The sequence below is a fragment of the Ovis aries genome, chromosome 10 (assembly GCF_016772045.2).
Source record: "Ovis aries strain OAR_USU_Benz2616 breed Rambouillet chromosome 10, ARS-UI_Ramb_v3.0, whole genome shotgun sequence".
Lineage (NCBI taxonomy): Eukaryota > Metazoa > Chordata > Mammalia > Artiodactyla > Bovidae > Ovis > Ovis aries.
In genome coordinates, this window is record NC_056063.1 from 26,501,940 (window position 1) to 26,525,654 (window position 23,715).

General features: G+C 31.9%; 1 protein-coding gene across 8 annotated transcripts in view; it reads right to left on the bottom strand.

Annotated features, from left to right (window-relative positions):
* Positions 1-23,715, bottom strand: part of NBEA (neurobeachin) — a 666,092-nt gene that overhangs the window by 439,716 nt on the left and 202,661 nt on the right. For all 8 annotated transcript variants that reach the window (XM_060394443.1, XM_060394442.1, XM_060394441.1 and 5 more), the window contains 6 exons: positions 21,918-22,071; positions 13,124-13,304; positions 10,740-10,870; positions 6,798-6,905; positions 2,971-3,139; positions 1,430-1,525 (listed from right to left, as the gene is read on the bottom strand). In XM_060394443.1, coding sequence (XP_060250426.1) covers positions 1,430-1,525; positions 2,971-3,139; positions 6,798-6,905; positions 10,740-10,870; positions 13,124-13,304; positions 21,918-22,071 — 839 coding nt within the window. The remainder of the gene's footprint in view (positions 1-1,429; positions 1,526-2,970; positions 3,140-6,797; positions 6,906-10,739; positions 10,871-13,123; positions 13,305-21,917; positions 22,072-23,715) is intronic.

Sequence of the window (23,715 nt, forward strand, 5' to 3'; positions counted from 1 at the left end):
AACCTCATTTATATTTTAAAATGAACTTCAGCAAAACTATAAAAAAAAGAACAAAGATTAACAAGACAAGAGGTGAGAAAATCACTTAAGAGATGATTGTAGTAATCCAGGAAAGTCAGAACCAGAGTACTCTTGCCACAATTAAGATATTTTAACTTTGTTCACAAAACTACAGGAATTTATTGGAAATTTTTAGAAAGAAAAATTATTATATTGGCTCTATTAGAAAATATATATTAATATAATATATTAAATATGAATATTTCATTACATTATTATTTTATATACTAGTGTTACTTAAAATTTTGTCATCAGTAACAGACTAGACACAAGTCCAATGAAGAAACTATACAATTCTCAAAGAAGGGCTAAGGCTTTGAACTGAAGAACTATCAAAGATGAAGAAGAGAGAGGCCAAAGAGCTAGTTCAGAATTTTCTAAAGGGCTTAACTGTGAGGAAAAAAAAGGGAGTGAAATGTGAAAGAGCTGAAGAATAGTCCAGATTAGTCTTCTCAAAACAGAAAATAGAGCACAATAGCTTGTATTATTTGACTCCACAGACATAAATTTAAATTTCAATAAAGAGAATCAGAATGAAGGTAACTTTGGGAAAAAATACAAAAATTATCCATGTTGTTCACTGAGAGTGTGTGCATAAGTGATCAATCTAGACAAAAGTCATTATACTTGTATTTTTTTCAGTATACATAATAAATAAACAAAAAGTTTTAAGCAAAGAGTGATTTCCCCAAAGAAATGTCTCTATAAACATTTTGAACAAATATTGGGAATATAAGTACTTAAAGTTTATAGTGTGATGAACTTTTGCTTATGAACTTATCTAAGAAGAAATGGCAATATTAGTACTCATGGGAATAACATATAGCTTGTCTGTTTTTGTTTTGTTTTAATAACACGCAGAATGGAGAAAGCTGTTTTACAGAGGTATGTTGACAGAATGAGAATTCCGAGAGCTCAGAACATGTATCTATTTTACAACTTTTATCCAAAATAATTATAGATCACTATGATCCTTTTGAGGCTTGTTTAAAATCTTTTTACTTGTCATTCTACAGTAGCCTTCATTTTAGAGCTAATTCAGTCCCACTAACAAGGCAGGACTTTACTGTGATCACTTCTGCATGCCACCACCATGCATCTTATTATCCATATAACTAGGCAGCCTTAATTTGAAGATGATACTTCAAGAAATACAAGGGAATACAAATATAAAAACTATATTTTGCTCTCAATATAGAGAGCCAGGTACAAATATTTAGCCAGGTACAAATACAACATATTATATCTCCATGAAACCTGAGCCGTATGCTGAGGTGTTTATAAACAACTACATTAATGAATGTTATTGTATAACAATTGATGAAATTTAAGAATATCCAAACAGGTCAGGAGATGAGGTCAATATTACCTTTGTAAAATGAGTGGGCAAAGCTCTGCTCAGGAATTAACTTGGCAAGGAATCCATGGTTCAAACTTGGATGAGGGATAGATGGTATGACCACAACTGTGGAGAAAATCATGGAATCAAATTTGAGCCAGCATGTAACAACCTGCAACATGGTCCACTGAAGATCCAAGACAATTCTATATCACTGCAACATGCAAACAGTACTAGCAATAAAGACCGTGTTTCTGGAGGAAGGAAAGAAGTTATGTGTTAAGGGAAAGGAAATAACACACTTGTTAAGTAGAGTCATTTTAGCAACAAACACAGAGACATACAAACACACAAGAAAATCAGAACTGGAAGGTTTCACTAAAATATTGCTTGCTTTATACATACATGACTGAATGCGTTAAAAATGAGACAGTTGATTAACATATAGTTTTAAATATGTTTTAAATGGTTGAAACACAGAAACTGGAATGTTAGGATAACATTTAATTTGTCGAGTAAAAAGTTAAAAGTAAGATTTTACTATAAAGAAATACCACGTTTATGTACTCAAAATAAATATAGCATGCAACAATAAAGAATTAAGGTTAAACATAATCTGTATTTCCACACAGAAACAAAAAGTAAATGAGATATGATATGACTATGGAAAACAGAATGCAGAGATTTGACCACTAATTTCTACTCATTTTTTAAAATATTCAATTAATGTATATATCATATGCATTTATTTAGGAAGGACAATTTCCATTACAAACTAATCTAGTGGTACATGAAATAATCACTGGGGTGCTAAGGCAACACTGCAAACAATAGAGAAACAACCTTGAGGTAAACACCTGGCAGAAAATGCTATAGACAAAAGGCATCCTGTGATATTAAAATATTAGTTGCCAAAAAATGTATTTATCATTTCTAAGAAGAGTAAACAAAGCTGATAATACATGAACTCCTACAACATAAGCATGTTCTATAGATGAGAAAGACAACATGACCCAAAACGGTTCACTGCTGTCTAGAAATTTCTGACTTTAGTTGATGCAACTTTGGTATAAAATTCAGACTGTATGTTTGTTTATTATAAATCTCTGGCTGAGTACTTAAAGATACTGAAATAACTACACATATGGAAAGAAAGAAAGGCAGACAGACAGAAAGAAAGAAAGATGCTACTGAACTTGGCTACAAAGACTTATAGTTTGGCTTACTGTTGGTTTTGAACTACTCTATAAGGACCTCCTACTATCATATGTTTATAAAAGTTAAAAACAATACATTTAAAATATATGGGTTTTTGTATATCAAGTAGTTGTATAAATGTTTTATGCTAATAAACAGAAAAACTAAACCCAAAACCCTGATAAAATGAGAATATAGCAAATATTCTACATTTTTGTGTAATTAAACAAGATTAAATTGGCATTTATATACTGCCTACTTATAAATACTTGAGATGATTATGAATACAACCAGTTTAAATCTAGATGTAAAAATTAAATAAAAAGGAGATAAATGATGATGAAAATTCAAATAATTAGACAAATATTAAGTACCTGTACTTGTTGGTGAATTTATTTCTTGTCTGATGTTTCTACCTGGTTGGCTTCCAGTTCTTGCAGTCTCTCGCTGGGGTTCTAAAATGTCACGATACTTGGAAACCATCAGAACCGAAATGAAGTAAACAACAGCTAGAGCTAAGAATTGTGCCTGCTTGCTATCATCCTGCATAAAATGAAAAGGTAGTTTTGACACTCAAAAAATTTTAAGTATAAGTTCTCAGAGTATAAGAAACTATTCCTGTTTTATTTTCTTTATGGAGGAAAACATACGACACTTAACTTTTGCTAAAACTTGCTAAGCATATACTGTTAGTATTATCTAAGTATATATTAAAAAAAAAAAACTCCAGAAAAATATCATCTGATTTACAGGTTGAAATATAATTTAAAAAAATGAGAATGTTAAAATTTTGCTGAATATGCCACAAAGTTTATTATTTGTCCTCTTCACTAGTATCTATTACTTCTATAACATCAGAGAATGCATATTTATAAGATATGCAGATAGGACAAGCTTGAAGTCAAGAGTTGCAAATACTATAACTGAAAAATAATAACAGAATAAAGTTACTATTGGACTACACATACAATTCTAACATATCACTACCTGAGCAGGAAATATGAGTAAAATAAGGAAGATATAAAAGTCAGGGAGCATAAAGCATGGAGTTTATACAAGTTCAATATGGCGGCTTCAGAAAAAGCTAATGCAATGTTTGACACATGAACAGATAAAAATAAATAACAGCCCCACTATTCTGTACTGGAAAAATAACCTCATTTTTCCAGTGCAGAATTGGGAGCCAATATTTGAGGCTCTGAATTTCAAAAGCTCAATGACAAAATGAAGTTATTCCAGAGGATAGCAGTGAAATGGTAAAAGATCTGAAAAAGATTGACCATGTTAGGATAAAGAGATAATAGTTATTTATTTCTTTGAAGCAGGACTGCATATAACTTGAAAGCTCTATTGAAAAAGCCTAGGTATTTATCCTATAGGGATAAAAATGTTAAATGACCTCTAAAACTATTTTCAGATTAGACTATATTTAAGGAATCATAAATATACGGTTATTAAGCCTTTTTTCTAAGTTAGGTAAAAGTGATGCTTCACACCAAAACTGCAAGTAATTACCATGGCCCATAGATAAAACAGAAATAAGGAAAACAAACATGCATTAAAGTCTATTAACTCCATAAACAGTCACTTTACATTTATTACTTCATTTAAGCACTAGGTGAACAAGACTCAAAATTCATGTGCATTTGTCAGAAAAAAAAAAAAAGCAAACAAGAAATATTTACAGATGACTTAATACTCTGAAATAGAATTAGTATAGGTAATGGAGAAAATGACCAAAATAGATTACATTTGTTTTGGAATATTGTGAATTAAGTGTTTCATACTCTGTGGGTAACAGACAGCTTTTAAATACATTACTTTTCCTTAAATAACTAAATTTTAAAATCTCATATGTTTCTGAACTTAAGGCAACATAAAGTAACTTGAACAATTCAAAGGTTAAGTAGAAATCTTATAATACCTACAACTGACTTTAAAATATAACAATTCAAAAATACTTTCAAATTCTGGAGATTATTTAAAAGGAAAAAAGCGTTCCTTGGAGTTTATGAAATATGGTGGTAAAAGAGAGAGAATGCTTTGGAAAGGCCTAATTTGGGATTCTGACTCTACTTCATACTAGCTGTGTCATCTTAATGTTTTTCAGTCTTAGCTTTCTCTTAACCTTTTACTGAAAGCTGAGGGTAATATATATGTGTCTGATACACAGTGTAAATTGAATGAACACACAAGTTATGTTACCTCAATGATGTTTGGAAGGAACACCTGAACATTAATTCCCTTCCTTCAGGAAGAAAGCTAATAAGAACCACTGCAGGATTATCCAATATACAATAGTTACAAAACATCTATAGATATTAGAAAAAGTATACAATCCACCATAACAACCTGATACAGAACTTACTAACAATTTAAATGCAATGTCACACAACATAAATTCCTTCTATGTTAGGTCTGAGTGAGTCTCTTGGAGATGAAAACATGATCCGTGTTTAAATCATCTATCATTAAAAAAAAATTCTTCCACAACAAATTTTTTTTCCGGATAAATAATTCCCATTTCTGAATGGTTAAACTATTTGTAAGAATTTTTTTTTAAGTCCAGATTATGCAGATCCTTACATCAAGATTTTTACACTATTAATGTGTTTTATCTCCCATTTTAAAGACTACTTTACTTTTATTAATTATGAAAGCAATATAGTTTATTATTAAAAAATTGAAAATTTAAAAAAGTACAAAATAAAAAGTGTTTACCTAGAGATAACAACTGGCAGCATTTGGGTGCCTTTTTTAAAATAAAGGTGAATATGTGTGTGTACGTATACTCGACACACAAAAATGCAGTATTTGTGTAGTCTAAGTACTTTTGTATAGTGCTTCTTTCCCTTACTATATATCATGGGTGTTTCACATGTCACAAAGTTTCCCTCAAAAATATGATTTTAATAGTTACATAACTTTTTGCTAAATGAATATACTGTGATTTATTATGCTCTGCGTTGGATATTTATGATGTTGCCAATTTTCCTGAGGACAGCTCTGATAAGCACATGAGTAGAACCAAAGGGTCATAGGCATCAAATTTATAAGAGCTTTAGCACAATGTAAAAAGCTATTTATAGAGTTTATCCAATTTGTACTCCTACCAGTGATAAATGATAGAGCACTTTCAGTATACCTTTGTCATGACAGATACTATTATTTTAAATTTTTAGTTTTTGGTAAAAATATCTTACTCTTGTTTTAATTTGTATCTCTTTGACTACTAGTTATACTGACTTTTAAATCATATGTTTATCACCTTATTTTCATATTTCATATCTGCCTATTTTTCTGTTGGTATGATTGCAATTTTCTTAATGATTTATAAGAACTGATATACATTAAAAACAATGTAAAATTTTCTCTTATATATTTCTACCTTGTTAGTATGTATTAAATATTTTAACCACTTTCTCAAGTACAAAGTACTCTATCCAAGGTATTATTAAATGCAAATTTAAAATATAAATGTCTATGTTTCATAAAACATCAATTAAAAAAGAAAAATAGAATCCAAAATTGCTGATAAATAGCAACTATAGTAAGAAGTACTACCAACATTCAGTCTGCTGTGAAATGCTATGGATGCTTCTACATAATTTGTGGAAGGGCCAATCTTATTTTTACTTACTTTAAATAAGTGATCATATAATTGGAGGGGTCTATGAAATTGTATCCTTAAGCTATATTTTCAATAAGCTTTATTAAGCAACCTTTCTAACTCAAATTCCCATTGGTGTCTCTATTTCTAAATGCAGACTCTTCTCTCAAAAGTAATTGCCCCCAAAAGTAATTCCCAAGAACATCTTTATGAATTAATCTCTTTTACCAATAATATAAGGAATATTGGTAATAACAAAATATTCAGAACCTAGAGATGGAGCAAGGAATACTAAAAGACAGGAATTGTTATTCAAGATAAAATCAGTTATAATCTTCAAAGTTATCTTAATTCTTAGTATACATACAAATTAACTATAATTGTCACATCGTTAAAAAATAAAATGAATAAGCTTTCAGAGAAAGCTAAGCTCAATCATTTTACAAACAGAGCGCATTATAAACCTACAATCCCTGACACTAGGACATTTAGTTTTAAAATGCAAGTTTCCTATGAAATTTAAATTATTTTACACAAATTACAGTGAAAAGTTTTCTTTTTTCTCTGGGAAATCAAGCAGGCATAACTCACCACATCCCGAAAGACAACTGCACGAAGGCGATTGATATCAACATCCTGAAGAAGCCTATCGGGATCCTTAATTGGAGAAAGGTTACCTGGAACATTCTCTAGTGGAGTCTTAAAAAAGAGAGAGAGAATTGTGAAAAAATAGTATAATACAGACATTTATATTAATTTCTATTAATAATACCTTCAATTTTGTAATTAAACTGGCCACACACTTTACCGTCTCTCATCACTGAACAGTATTTATTGACTGTTCTCTTCTACTTTTACCATAGTTTCACTTACTAGTGTTCTTGTTCTTCATCTGCGTAGGTACCGCTATAGATAAAGAAAGGCTGGAGGACTGTGGCAGAAAAAAAGACTAAACTTTTACTCTGGGCTCAAATCTCTCCTGTGCAACCTCAAGCTTGTTACTAACTTTTTCTAAGCTTTACATTCCCTACCTCCAGTTATCAAGCCTCTTTAAGTCATCAGGTTCATTTATCAGTCATGTTTTCATAATGCATGAGATTATTATATTATATTATTATATGAGATTTCATCTGTGGAAGCATTCCATGATCCACAAAAAGTCAGAAAAGGTAAGCAAAAAATGTTTTACTCATGGCCTTAATATTAAAGCTGAAAGACATTAAAGATCATTACCACTAAAATCCTTTTTATATTTGAAGACACAAAAATCCACAAATTTCAGGTAACATGTCACATAGTAAACTCGTAAAACAGTCAAGATCCCTGAAACTCAGTCAAGCACTTTTTCACTTACAAAACATAAGAATTGTGTGAATTAAATTAGATAATATATGCAAAGTATCAAATAGAACTCCTGCATATAAAAGTAACTCTATTCAATAACAGGCCTCCTTCTTCTATTTTCTATAAACCTCAATTATACTATTCCCCTCTTAAACTATTTGATTCTCTTGCAGCACAAAAGAGTACAGTATTTGAAGGTTGACAGTTACTTTACTTCCATTACAATTCCAAAACTTACCAGCTATATTAGCTTAGATGAGCTTAGCTTTAATATTTAAATAATAGGCTAATGATCTTTATCAAAGGATGATTAAAGAAATACTATTTACAATATAGCTGAAAAAAATACATATATTTTAATTTACATACTACTTTACAGTTTACAAAGTACTTCTATGTCCATAATCTAATTAGAGATGTGTTTTGTAGGAAAATCTTATTTAATACCTCCTTTTTAGAAAAGACAAAAAAATGAGGCCCAAAGAAAATGTGTGGCTAATGCAAGTCCACTCAGGTTCATAACACATTGAAATTATTGTAACTATGGTTTACTTACTCAAGTGCCACATTAAAAATGCATAAAAATGGGGAAACAACTCTCACAAACTGGGTTTACTGATTCTCTGTTTGGAAATATGTTTTCTTACCAAGTCAACTTTTCCTCTATATCCATAATTTATAATCTAATTTTCATTGCTAAGATTCTTGCTAAAAGGACAGACTAGCTCAATTACCATGAATTTCCTGCTCATTGAGCTTTTCTGTCCATATTCTATCATCAGTGTACTATTAGGTTGGTATACAAGTAATTGTGGTTTCAGACCATGAATTTTAAATCATTATAACTAGGCTCAAACACATCTTTATTATTCAATACAGGAACCATTACAATCAACACATTTTGCCAGCAAGAAATAAGTTTTGCTTATTCCTGTAGCATAAAAATCTGTTTTAGGATTCGATGAACTCTTGGAAAAGCTTTCTGCTTCTTGCTGGTTGTGGAACCGGTTTTCCCTGCAAAAAGTTGTCAAGAGGCTTGAAGAAGTGGTAGGCAATTGGTGAGAAGTCAGGTGAATAAGGCAGCTGAGGCAAAACTTTGAAGTTCAACCCATTCAACTTTTGAAGTGTTGGTTGTGCAACGTGTAGTCAGGTGTTGTTGTGGAGAAAAACTGGGCACTTTTTATTGACCAACACTGGCTGCAGGTGTTGTGGTTTTTGGTACAGCTCATTGATTTGCTGAACAATTATTTTTGCACCAACTTAATACTTGGTTTGACGGGCCTGAAAAGTTCCCGATTATACACTGAATTAACTATAGTCACCTTTAAGATCTAAGCACTCAAAAATACTGACTTATTTATTTCATGACATAAATATTGATTGGTTAACTCCTAGAGACAGGAAAGGAATTAGCATTAATTAAGTCCTCACTTCATTTCTCAAATTACTAAGTACTTTAACATATTACTGTTTTTTATTTAATTCATACAAACACCATACAAATTAAGATATATGTCCACTTTAAAGACTGGAAAACTGAGGAACAAGAGACTAAGAAATTTGCTTTCATTTCATAAAACCAGTAAGTGGTAGAGCCAAGATACAAACTCAGAACTGTTTGATTCTAGACTTTGGGCTCTTTTGTAAAGTATTCACAATGCTATACACAATTTGCAATTGAAAAGATGTAAAAGATACGAACACACTCAAGTAACGTACAATCTCCTGTGCCTACACAAATAACTAGAAGTAACACTGCTAATGTGTTTGCATTTAATTTTCTAAGCAATGGAGGGCTTTGTGGAGACTTGTCAATAGTAAAATATATGGTTTAATTATTCTAGGAATGTGTCTCTAACAGTGGTGAAAAAGAAAGAGGCTATAATACAGATATGCTAAATGTGTGGTTGTTCTGACTGAAAACTGCAAAAGTTTGAAGCGACAAAATTTTTTTAAATGGATTAAACTCTTACTTTATTCCTTCACTTATCGAACCTTCACTAGTCAGTGTCAAACATCTAATTACAAGTACCGTGAGTGGTAAGAGACATACTGGGTTTTACAGAAATATCAAACAAAGGAACCTCCTCTAGACTGAGTTGGCAGTGAAGGTATTAGAAAACATTTTACTCAAAGTTGAACTTAAGGTAACACCAAAAGTGGAACATATTTACTGGGGTGAAAAATAAGGATGGGAACTTGAAGAAAAACAAAGCTATGTAAAAGTTAAAAGGTTAAAAAAATTCTTCTGATGAACTGCATGAAGTCTACAAGTGTGACTAAAATAAAATAGTAATATATAAATAAAATAGTAAAAGCAAGGGTAAGAGATTCCAAGCTGTAGCTGAAGTAAGCAACAAACATACAGGACCTAAAAATTATTACTGAAACTTTGGAAGTGATGCAAATGGTCATAATCAAATATAAACACATGTTGCTGCTGCTGCTGCTGCTGCTGCTAAGTCACTTCAGTCGTGTCCGACTCTGAGCGACCCCACAGATGGCAGCCCAGAAGGCTCCCTCGTCCCTGGGATTCTCCAGGTAAGAACACTGGAGTGGGTTGCCATTTCCTTCTCCAATAAACATATGTTAAATAGAGCTAATTTAGAATGACAATCACTGCTGCATTCTGAAATACTGCATACCATATATTCATTTCATGGGCATTCAATAATTTTTGTTGAATGCCATGGGAATTCTATCCCCCAAAGCGTAACCATTTAAAAAGTGCATTATTCATACACTGAACTCGGTGAAAATTTAACTACCGAAGCTAGTAATAGTTAAGAACTTTTCAGTGCTATGAACTGATATAATCTTTATAAGAATCCTATGAATTAGAAATTACTAGACACTTCCTTTGAAAAATGAAAGTGTTAGTTGCTCAGATGTGTCTGACTCTTTGTGACTCAATGGACTGGAGCCCATCAGGCTCCTCTGTCCATGGAATTCTCCAGGCAAGACTACTGGAGTGGATAGCCATTCCCTTCTCCAAGGGATCTTCCCGATCCAGAGACTGAACCCAGAGGTCTGTGCATTTCAGGGCAATTCTTCAGTGTCTGAGCCACCAAGGAACCCTAACAATTTGGAAGAAGAGAAGCCAGCACTGGAGACTCCTTTTCACTTTGTGCTCACAAACTTAAAAAAAAAAAAAGTAAATTATATTTAACTTAGAAAATGTTGAATTACCTTGGAAGCTGCTGTGGCAGTCACACCTTGGGGAGCTTCTTGAGGTTTACTGCTTCCATGGGAAGATTTGTTCCCTCTGTCTCTCTGTCTCTGCCGACATTCTAAACAGTTTCTCACAGCAACACAGCAAACTATTTAAAAAAATGAAAGCATATTATTAATATAAATTGTTGACTCTGATGTTGTTTTTAAAAGTTGCTTGGTTCTATTTTTTCTTTCTTTCAACTTTCACCATCCCACTATTGTTCTTAAAATCAACCAGATCAATAAATATTTTTAATTAGAAAATACAGTAATGAAAAGCACACAAAAAAATCCATGTAATTAAAAAAGCGAAAACAAATTACCATAAACTATCAACACAACACTACTGGGATATTTGAGGCTCCCAATATATCCTTCCTTATTCTATCCCCTTCCATCCTTCAAAATTCTTAAATTTATGGATTAATTAAAATTAATTAAAAATATATTCATATTTGATGAATTTTTAAAATAATAATTATCTGCCTGTAATTTGACCATCTTAGTGACTATACAGAGCACAGCACCCATTTTAGGCAATAATAACGAGGTACTCCACACAGCCAAGTCTCACAAGTCCCAATATCAACTTGTTTTCATGGTGGGAAAGTCACCTTCATCAAGCAGCATTCAATAATTACATACTCACTTTCTATTTACTTAATTATTGTAAGCAGCAAAGCATAGTAATAAATAGTATAGATTTTGGAATCAGTCCACATAAACTTGAATCTGGCTTTGCCACTTATGAGCTATGTGATCTTCGGCTAGCTGCTTCAATTACCTGTGCCTCAGTCTCCTCATGTCTAAAATGAGTATAAGCACAGTGACTTCCTTCGAGGACTACCCTGAGGATTAGCTGGATAGATATATGCAAAGTGCTTAGAAGAGTAAACAATACATATTGATACATAACTGTTTGCCTCATTATTACTCACTTATAAAAATTCCCTGTGAATGATAAAAACCAAATCTGCTAAAAATTATCATTTTAAAAATGAAATCAGCAGTAAAACTTAGGAATATATTCAGAAATAAAAGTTCTAAATAACCAAATAAATGCTGTTTTTAAGATATTCAGGCATTAAAAATATTTCTCTTTCTCACAAAGCCCAATCTGTCAGCTATTATTAAATACCAATGGAAATGTCCATATGCCCCACAGTAAATAATCCTACACCTCTTGGCTGAAGTTATCCATAAGATCAATCTTTCCCTAATAGGATATGAAATGATTTGTCACAGGAAATACAAAATAGCAGTAAAAAGTAGATTTATCCCACCATTCTTAAATCAAGCACTTATTCCTTTCTTGGCTCAGAAACTTGTACCCTGAAGATTTTTACCTAACTTTTTAAATAATGGGTGAAAAGAATACATGTCAAGAACATCCTATCAAATGCCTTACTTTTTCATATCCTCCCTGTTCCCACTCTAAGGCAAGTATGAAAACAGTAGCCATTTTTGTCTGAAAACAGTAGTTGTCTGGTCCCCTGTTAAGACTAAACAGTAAAATTAAATTTTGCCTTTATAAAAGGTAAAAGATGTAAGAATGAATACTGCCTAAGGAATTGGTCAAATTTACCAAGAGTTTTGAGGGCTAAATTTCATTTATAACACAAGATAGCAACAAAAAAATCAAAGCTATAGTAATATCTACTAGTATTAAATATTCATTCTGAAAAACAGTGAGACTGGCATAGTTAATTTTATCCTTTAGCATTGTTTATAAAACTACACTATTGGTTTTCTGATGTATTTTATTTGTGGGCCCAGGATAACTGGCCTGTGTATTCATTTACAGAAAAAAAAAAAAAAGAATTCATAAATGGATTTACATTAAAATCACTCCAATTAAAGATGCTACTGTCCTACTGATTTTGAAAGAGCTCAAAATATATTCGACATCGACTTTATTTCAAATTTCATTGTTGTTCAGTCACTAAGTTGTGTCCAACTCTGCAACCCCACCGACGGTAGCACGCCAGACTTTCCCATCCTTTACTCTCTCCCAGTGTGCTCAAATTCACAGTCCATTAAGTCAGGATACTATCGAACCATCTCAATCCTCTGCAGCCCCCTTCTCCTTTTGTCTTCAATCTTTCCCAGCATCATGGTCTTTTTCAATGAGTCAGCTCTTCATATCAGGTGGCCAAAGAGCTAGAACTTCAGCTTCAAATTAGAATCCATTAAAGATTTATTCCATGAAATCTCCAATGTGATGATATTATATTTTTTTAATTTAGTAATTCTATATTACATAATCAAATTGTATCACTGATACTTTATGTATCACAGAATATCAAAAAATAATCTGTAGGTAATTATTTAACATGCACCATTATTCTTAACAGACTTACCTAGCCTTAGGCACTGTCGCATTAAACCTCCAGAAGACATGTTTTTTTCAGCTTCAATCTCACTAAAATTTAGAGAGCTGGCAAATACAAGTACATCAACCATAGCCATCAATCGGCTGAGGAAAGTTACTGCTGTTTCAGCTGACATGCCTTGTGTCACTTCAATATTTTCCAATTCCGTCTTTAAAAAAGTAGATATAAATCTTGTTTAAAATTTGGAAATATAATACATGCACATACATGCTGCAGCTTAATAGTAGTTTAGTATATTTATATTTTGTAAACAAAATAAGTTATAAATCATAAAGTAATTCCATGTAGTATAAGAGTTGATTATTAAGTTTATTAGCTTAGCTATGAATTAACTTCAAATAAAGAAAAAATTTATTTTTAAAATCAATGTTAGATTTAAATATCATTACCTGTAAACACTACATTCCAAACTTAAGATCATTTTATAAAGACACTTAGAAACAATAAATGTAAATATTTATACTAGTTTTGTTCTATTTTAAGTTTGTTAACAAAGACATACAACTCATATTTCTTTCCTAAAATCCTCATTATTTGTAAAAATATGCTAATTTTTCTTTCCTATGAATGTATGATAATAGGAAAGATATATGGCACTTTCATTTGATATCAAAGGGAGACAACTGTCAATGGTCCAATTAGAATATATAATAATTTCTTATCCATTTCAGAATAAATGAGTAAGAAACCACTAGGTACCTTGTATGAGTAACAAAATCTAGGGTAAAAATACTCAAGATCATGAATTCCTCTACCACTATTAATCAGCGACACTAGCAATGAGAAGAATCAGTAGCATTTTAGACTGGCAAAGCTGTACTTTCACTAAAATATTGTCTATGCTAAAATATAATTTTCTGCTTTGGAAGGAACTGGTACAAGGTATACTGTTTTGTAAGATATATAACTTTGCATCTTACAAGCAATAGCAGTATTTCTTATTTTTCATTGTATGTTGTATAAGATTTTAATTATTTTGGTTCATTATGATGCTGCTGCTGCTAAGTCACTTTAGTTGTATCTGACTCTGCGTGACCTCAGAGACAGCAGCCCACCAGGCTCCGCTGTCCCTGGGATTCTCCAGGCAAGAACACTGGAGTGGGTTGCCATTTCCTTCTCCAATGCATGAAAGTGAAAAGTGAAAGTGAAGCTACTCAGTCATGTCTGACTCTTAGCAACCCCATGGACTGCAGCCTACCAGGCTTCTACAGCCATGGGATTTTCCAGGCAAGAGTACTGGAGTGGGTTGCCATTGCCTTCTCCTGGTTCATTATCACTAGGCCTCATTTTCTCAGTGCCTCAAAAGCAGAGAAAAGTAAGGAAATACTTTAGAAATAAAAAATACTACTGTTTAAATCATCTGAAAATGGGCAAGCTAGCCATACTGATTAACTTTACTTTTTCACCAATGATAAATTCAACTACAAAGTAAGCATGTATTATAGGTATCTGCTCCTATTTAATGCTCCATTTGACATTATTCACACCCATCATTCTACACAGACATACACTCACATTAACAGGGAAATATCAGCAGGAAACACATTAAAAAACAACATCTTCAACACTTCTTGTTTAAAACATGGGTAAGAAAAATGATAGCTAACTAGAGCAAGCACTTATATAACTAAACAATTATAAATGGGGTATAAAAAGAACAACCTTTATCCCTTCCATTTAACATCAAAATATTGTTAAAACATTCCCTCTAAGAGTAGCTTGGAAATAGACAATTTTTTTTCAACTACTGATTTGTAACATTATGCCAATTCAGCTTTTATGGCCTAAAGAAATGATTAGTTTCATTACTAGGATGTTTTTAAAAATAAAGATTCATTGTTTGCTAGCACTACACTGATATACAGCATCATTTCATAGCATGAATTAAAAATCTGTTATCATAATACAATAAAGGCAAAAAATGAAATTTTATATAAAACTTCCTTTTAAAATCTCAGTTATCAACATAATGGAATGGAAGATCTGGCCATTGCTTAGGCCTATTAAGCATTCTGAAAACTTTCAAAATATTAGAATTTTAGGATATCTATATACATGGATTCTCAAAGAAATTTATCATTTTGAATTAGGAAATTATGGGAAATCTAACTTATTTTATTAATTAATGATTTTATTTTGAAGTCTTTTAGAGTCTATAAATTATAAACATCAAAATATTCAATATTAAATTAATAAATTATGTAGAGACATTATAAAAGCATTATTAACCATCCATGAAATTTGTCAAACTGCTATTTTTGACTAAACAAAATAAAATTTTAAAATAATAAGTATTCTTAACACAACTAATAACCTAAAAGGAAGTTCCCATTAATTCCAATAAACATCATAATATAGATCTAAAAATAAAGAATATCCACATATGATTATTATTAAATCTTAATATATATTCTATCCAATTTTCTTTCAGTGGCACCAGTTAAAATCTGATGGTACATATGACTGAAATATTATTGTTTTCATTATACTATGCCAGTTTAGTCTAAAGATTAGTGTGAATAATAAAACAGTAATTCATCAGTGCATTGAGAAAATAACCCTCCAGTGAATCTTTCAAATATACCAAAAATATGCCTAATGTTAAAGATGGTATGGAAACTCAAAATATAATCAAGTCAAAAATTTCATAAATAAGCAAAAATAAAATTTAAAACTGAAAACCTGAAAAATTACTAAAGTAATACTAACCTTAGAACCCTGGACATGCATTAGACAAAACAGACAACAGACCAAAAAAAGTACAAGAAAAGAAAATCATTAAAATTAAATGAAAATACAATGTAAAATTGAAACACAAAATAATATATTAAAAATAATATTTGATTATTTTATTAAAAGCAAAAATACTCAGAAGAGATATTCATTTTATAAATTACATATGATTAAGATCAAATAGACTTCTATTTATTTTTTCCATTAGAGTAACTTCCCAAATAATACATATGTAAATAAAGTTCATATATTATAAATATCCAAATTCTATTTTACAAAATAAATATCTTTTCCTAAAAAATGACCAAGGAAACATTTCAATAAACAAACTAACATAATGTCTCTGTAAAAGCCCTAACTTACTATTAGTTTAAGCAGAAATGACTTAGAAAAATAAACTATACCAATACCTTCTAAAATTTTCATTAAGGAATCATGCTATTTCGTTTCCTAAAATATTTGGAGCCCTTCTTATAGAACAAAATCTCCAGGAATTAGTAAGATAGTAAAATATTTGAGTAATTCTAACTTAAAAACTACTCTCCTTTGCTAGAAAAGAACTTACTGATACACTAAACAAAACTGTAGGTGAACTGAGATAATCACAGAGACTTTGTACCAAGTTTCACAGTATTACTAAGAATTATATTCAGGATATTTAAAAAAAACTGGATAGAATTAAGTTTCATGATAAAGTCAACAAACTGTTCTTAATCTTTGATTTCTGACATTATATGTAGGCATAAATTTCTAAACATTATTTTCAAAGAGTGGGTGCTGTGCTATGCTTAGTCACTCAGTCAATTCCAACTCTTTGCTATCACATGGACTGTAGCCAGCCTGGCTACTCTGTCCATGGGATTCTCCAGGCAAGAATACTGGAATGGGTAGCTATTCCTTTTTCCAGGCACTCTTCCTGACTCTGGGATGGAATCAGGTCTCTTGCACTGCAGGTGGATTCTTTGCCATCTGAGTACAGGAGAACATTTAAAAGCATTCTGAGAATACTGAAGTATAGTGTTATGAGATAAACAAAACAAAAAAAATTATTAGTGGTTTTTCCAAATTTATTAGCTACATTTTCTAATAATGGTAAGAAAAGGTAAAACTGAAACTAAGTCCTTATCCTTATTTTTTGCCAGAAATGGTTGCTTTTCATTCTTATGATTATAAAACTATTAGGAAAGGCAGAAATATCAGTCTTTATTATTTTCCTGTAACAGAGACTGAAACTGAATGAAATTCTAAACATTCAGTACGGTTGACCAAAATGGCAGACCACAACCATGAAGTGATACGCAATTTGTAGCTGATTTATGCTCTTTATCTTCAATTTTTCCCTCCAATTCCTTGCTTTCATTCATGACCAACTTGGAACAAAGTGTAGAAAATAAGTGAGAGGATTCAACTGACTAGTGATAGAAACATTAACTTCAAGACCTCAAGAACAGTTAACAAAATAATGCAGGGTAAGTTGATTCAGTTGTGTCCAACTCTTTGCAACCCTATGGACTGTGGCCCACCAGGCTCCTCCCTCTGTCCCTGGGATGAACTCTCTAGGCAAGAATACTGGAGTGGGTTGCCATTTCCTCCTCCGGTGGATCTTCCCAACCCAGGGACTGAACCTGCGTCTCTTACGTCTCCTACATTGGCTGGCAGGTTCTTTGCTACTAGAGCCACCTGGGAAGTCCAAACAAAAAAAATGCTCTTTCCCAAAACCAGACTAGTCAAGCTACATACTAAGAGTTTTAAATTTTTTAGCTGACTATTTAAGTTCAACTATTGTTCTAATTTGAAGACTTGCAACTATTTTTGTAACTTACTTTCTGTGCTACGTAACATTTTACATAATCTAGGTAAAACTGAAACTCCAATATTCGTCAAGTTCAAGGTGTCAGTATAACACAAATAATGTATATCTATACTTTTTTTCCTTAAAGTTTCCACTGAAGTACTTCTCTAGAAGTAAGATTAAGCAGCTGAAATTTTTTCATGTGATGACACTACAACAGCAATACACAAATGCTATCCTTAGTATGAGTTATGGTATTCATATAAGGTCTCCGGGCAGAAAATAGACCACGTCTATACCAATGCCATGGAGACAGCAGACGAAAAGATTACACCATTTTTTACTTTTTGCTGTCAAAAGTGGATCACCCATAATAAGTAACATGGCTCAAATATCCTATTTTAAACTTCAGAATTCTACATTTGACAGGCTTGTTTTGTAAACGGGAAGATCATTCTATCATGATACAATTCTGAATAAAAAGCTCCAAAAGGAAGTAAAAGAGGGAAACATTTAGGAAGAGCCTTCTCCATCTAGTGACATTACCTAACTTAAGTGTCACAAGTTCCTGTAGGGTAAGTAAAATTAGCACTGTTAAAATGAAGAAATTAAGGCTGACATCATATCTAGTAAGTGGTAGAAGCCAGGTTAAAATACAGATTTATCTTATGCTAGAATACAAATGCCTTCAGTTATATCCTAACTGAAAAGAAAATCATGTATGAATCTCATTGATTATTGGAAAACAAGCTTGTTTTTGATGAAAAGGAGTAAATTATTTGAGATACACACTTATACTGAGAAATAGAAAAGGTATCTTCCTGGGTTGAGCTTTTAATAGCGATTTATAAAGAATACTTAGCATTCTACTTATCCATTCAAAATTGCATACAATTTCAATATTAGACGTGTAAAATGCTAAAAAAATTTAGTTGGTTGCATGTGAAAAAGTTACGTATCTTCTAACAAAACATAATGACCACAATATTCAGTGAATTTGTTGAAATTAACTTTGATAAATGCTCATTAAGTCAAATGCAAGCTCTTATTTAATAGGAAACCTGGATTTATCTTACACTCTAACTACTAAATTTTAATGAATTTTTAATTTAATGCTTTACACCGAAACATTATACTATGGATTTGTATTTTAGGTCAAAATGGTGCTGTAAGTCAGTGGTCAGCAACCTAGGACCCACAAATCAAATATAAATAAAGTTTTATTGAAATGCATTCACATTTACTCCTCTGTGTTATGACATATGTCTGCTTTTGCAAACAGCAGATTTAAGTAGTCAGACAGATAATACATAGCCCCAAAACCAAAAATATTTATTACTTGATCATTTATCAACCACTGCATACCAATATTACTCATACTTATTCCTTAGATACATATCTGTATATAATACATGAGTATTTCTAAAAACTCCACAAACCTAAACAATGTTACAGATCATTCAAACATTAGTTTCAAATGTCTCTATCTCTCTCATATATCTAGTATTGAAATTCTAGGGTATCTATGACAATGCTTCTCCCTTTGGTAACCTGCATATTGACAATGTTTCCTTTTTGACTTATTCCATCCAGAATTATCTTTCAGCTTTATATATTAATATTTTAATTCAAATTTAAAGAAAGTTAACACATTGTAAATCAACTACACTCCAATAAAGATTTCTTTAAAAATCTACGTTAAAAAGCTCCATGTCTTTAGTTTTAATTACTTCCTTTATTCAACCTCCTCCTCGCTTACTTTTTTCCACTATTACATTAAAATTTTTAGCAAGAGAATTAGGCAATCAAGGAACAGAAAACATTACTCAAAATTGGCACCAACCATGTTTTCTCCCAGTAGGAAGTGGGAGAAAAGGTTCTTGATATTTCTTTTAAGGAAGCAATTCATTCAAAGAATATAAAGTTAGCTATGGTGTAGAAGCAGTGAAGCGAAGTGAAGTGAAGTCGCTCAGTCGTGTCCGACTCTTTGTGACCCCATGGACTGTAGCCTATCAGGCTCCTCCGTCCGTGGGATTTTCCAAGCAAGAGTGCTGGAGTGGATTGCCCTTTCCTTCTCCAGGGGACTTTCCCGACCCAGGAATCGAACCTGGGTCTCCCGCATTGCGGGCAGATGCTTTCCAGTGGGAGCCATCAGGGAAGCCCATAGAAGCAGGCACAGGTGCAATCAGTTAATCAGCCAAAATAGCAGAAATACAGAGACAGAGACAATGAAGAAAAGTTTCTACAACTGAATGAATTCCAAAATCTACTGAAGACAGTCTAAAGAAATAAGTACTGTAGTTTTAACTCCTGAACTATGGTAGTTATAACTGTACAGGTAATAATTTTGGAAGTCAAAATATCAGTATCTTTATTATACATTCATTATAAAATAAAAAATGAGAAAATTTGGGTAGTATATTATTTAATTCATAATGTTTATTAACACTTTATTCATTATTTTCTCTATCTTGATGGAGATCTTCTCGTTTAGAAAACTCATAAATATTTCAAATCTATAAAACTTTTCTTCTCTACTGCTAATTTTATATAAAGATCACTTCTGTTCTACAGAAATTTTAAAACAATATTATACTTTAAAGCAAATTTCAATATAACTTTTAAAAATTTCCTGATAACAATGATAATATATAAACATAAAAAAAGTATATGATGAGAAAAATCCCAGGATGAAACATTAAGTAAATCTTCAATGGATGGAAGAGACAAAAACCTCTTCCTGTCTCAATATTAGCATGTATTCTTAACATCACATGCAACTCTTAATTTACCAGAATTTGGTATAAGTCACGAGAGGAAATCAGAGATGAAAGAGAAGGGATGGTATGTTACAGGATACGTGCACCCTTCACACACCATCAGCTATTTTCCTTCCTGATTCTGTTTCCTTCGTCAGCTGCTAGTTTCATGAAGGCCCTAATTAGGATCTGTTCTGTTGCACTCCCTCCTGAACTAGCCTTCTTGCCTTTGGAGACTCTTGAATAAATTCATGGATGAAAGAGAAATGTATGTGTGAGGCAGAAGTGTGCTGAGGCTGTATACACTCTTTCGCTGCTAATATTCAGGTTTCGGTGCTGCTTCAGGGACGATGACAAAGGGAGAGTGAGAAAAAGAGTCACGTAGAAAAAGCTTGTTAATGATGGAATAAAACCAGAGATCAGTTTGGAAACACTGCCTCAACAAGTAAAAGACATCCTAGTAAAATGGCAAGTTTCTCTCTGGAAAAGTGATCTGTTTTGGGCTTAAGGATGAACATCCAATATGGCAGGAAGAACACAGATATTAATATGAGAAGTATATTCTCGCCCATCTGATCAATTAGCTATGGAGCTTGTTTTTCAAAATATGAATTAGAGATATATTTTTAAATGACAACTAAAACACTGAATTATTTATCTATTATATGTTAAACGACATATAAATAACATTGAATATCTTTCAACTTATGTTAATAGATTTTGATGTCTTACAAAGAAAAAGTCTATATTTTTAAAAAATAAATGCTGAACCACAAAATCGTGTCAGATAAAAATTCTAAAAGATGTCATATGACTAACATAAAGTTCTTTGAGATTTTTAAGAATTACCATATTTTTCAAGTACAGAAAATGTTATGACATTTATAGTTTTTCTATTTGAGGTACCTAAATTTTAAGTAAGAAACACTCTAAGAATTCATCTGATTCTCTTTTTGAAGCAAACTACTGGCTTCGAGATTAAATCTCAAAGAATAGAAATATAAAACTACTATCTATAGCTTAAAATCACATTTAAAGCTAATCATATGAGACTGAATATTTAAAGATGACTTTTTCCTATTTTAGATGCATGACTCTATTACATGATAAATACATACTTGCACTCCAAAATCCAAGATTTACAGAACAAGAATTTTAACAGTTTATTTTAATGTAGATTTGAAGAGATAAACTATGAGAAAATAAAGTTAAACCATTTATGGTTATAGCTCTTCCTAAGTTACATTCATCAGAATTATCAGATAAATATTTTCATAAGTACACACAGCTGAAACCCAACACTGACAATTAAAAGAAGTGAGAATATAAATGTACGTAATTTCAAATTATATGGTTAAAAACTTTTCTCAGGTGAACAAGACTTGTTAAAATCCATATTTATAGGATAGAACGCCACTGACATGCTCTGATAATGTAATTATAAAACATAACCACTAGATGGAGTCAAAGTACTTACAGTTGGTGATGTAGCAGCAGAGAGCAAAGGTAGAATTCCTCCACAAGCAATGATGATGTTGTCTACCATTTGGGAAATGAGGTGAATTGTGTTATGTACAAAAATAATATTTTCATTGCTATTGACAAAATCCATCACAGACTTTGTGGAATGGCTAAAATAGCAGAAAAACAAAAACAAACAAACATTTCTTTGGTTTAAGAATAAAAAGTTTACAACTTATTTTTAATGTCCTTTTTAAAGTGAAAAATAAGAGCTAGGCAAATTTAAAATGGAGTCATTAAAAAAGAAAATAATTTACAACAATTGAGATGTCATATTACTAAAACCAGCATTCATCTCATCATGGATTTTTTGTGAGTCCAAGCATATTAACTTTATATTTTGTTTCTGCTTAAAACACTACAGTGTCCTAACTCGATTCAAAGACACATGACTAGGTCAATGAATTTGGCTGAAACATTTATTTTTGCCAAAAGCTAGTTGTTTGGTATTGAAAAGCAGAGGAAGTGGATAGTTAGCTGACAAACTGTTTTATCACCAGACCGCAGCTCCAGCTTTGACCAGACATATTGAAAACATATACTGCTAGTCACAGAAGTTACATGATAGGGTAGTATAAATGAGTCAGTAAAAATTCAAGTACTTAATAAAAAATGGAAAAGACCTCAAAAGTCAGCAGTGCAGCTTTGCCATACAAAACATACAATACAGATTCCCAGAAAAATACACACACTGCTTCAGTTTGATTGTCAAGTCAAGAATATGAACTATTCTCTAACAGAAAAAATTTTGCTCCATGATCAAATTTAAGTCAATGATTCTAACCTTTTCAGAATTGCAAAACATCATCTATTCTATCTTAGATCTCAGGATGTTTTCTCCTGTCCTAAAAACTAAAGTGCTATCTATCTTTTAAACTTTTAAAAAATTTTGTTAAATTACACAAAATTATGTCTGGGGAATTTTATGAGAGTTCATGAAATAAAGCACTGAAAGACACACACAGTATGTTAAGAGAAGGAAAGTTGAGTATCACTCACTCAGCGGCTACTAAAATATAACAGGTAGTAAATTATACAATGTCTCTCCACACACTGATACTCATGTTAACAGTAATGTATTTCATGGTATGCCAGTCTCCTTATTTACCATAGCATAAGTAGACTAAAGACAAATTAACCAAATAAAATCAGAACTAAAAACTGTCTATGGCAGACACTGATTACTTCTGTAAAGTTATTTCTTTTTCCCTGCTAATGTGATCTAGATTTTGTTCTATTGCTGAGCTACATCAGGTACAAGAAAGATTGGTTTCACCACAGCTACTGTGTTTGTGAGCAGCTAAAAACACAGCTACTGTGTTTGTGGAGGCTAATCATTATAATCCCATTCCTGTCTGCTAGTAACTGACTTAGAGAAAGCATATGATCCAGCTGACATATGAGATATCAATAGGGAATTTCATGAGGGGATTCACTTAGAAAAAGTAGATGAACAGAAAAGGAGGAAGTGGAGGAGAAGAAAAAGGAGAGAGAATGGAAGGAAGAGGAAGGAAGAATGGGGTGAGAGCCGCAGTAGAAGAGTCCTGCCTTCTAGTTGAGGGAAGTTTCCTAGGATGAACTGATCCTGGGAGCTGAAGCAACCACCTTGAATCTTCGAAGGATAACCAAGAAAAGCAAAGGAAGTTATTGCGTGCTGAGAATATTGTGCCACTGATTTTTTGAATCGCTGATGGTAGGGTATTGCTATGTATAGCCATCTGCTTCCTAATTTATCTGCATGAACATATGACATT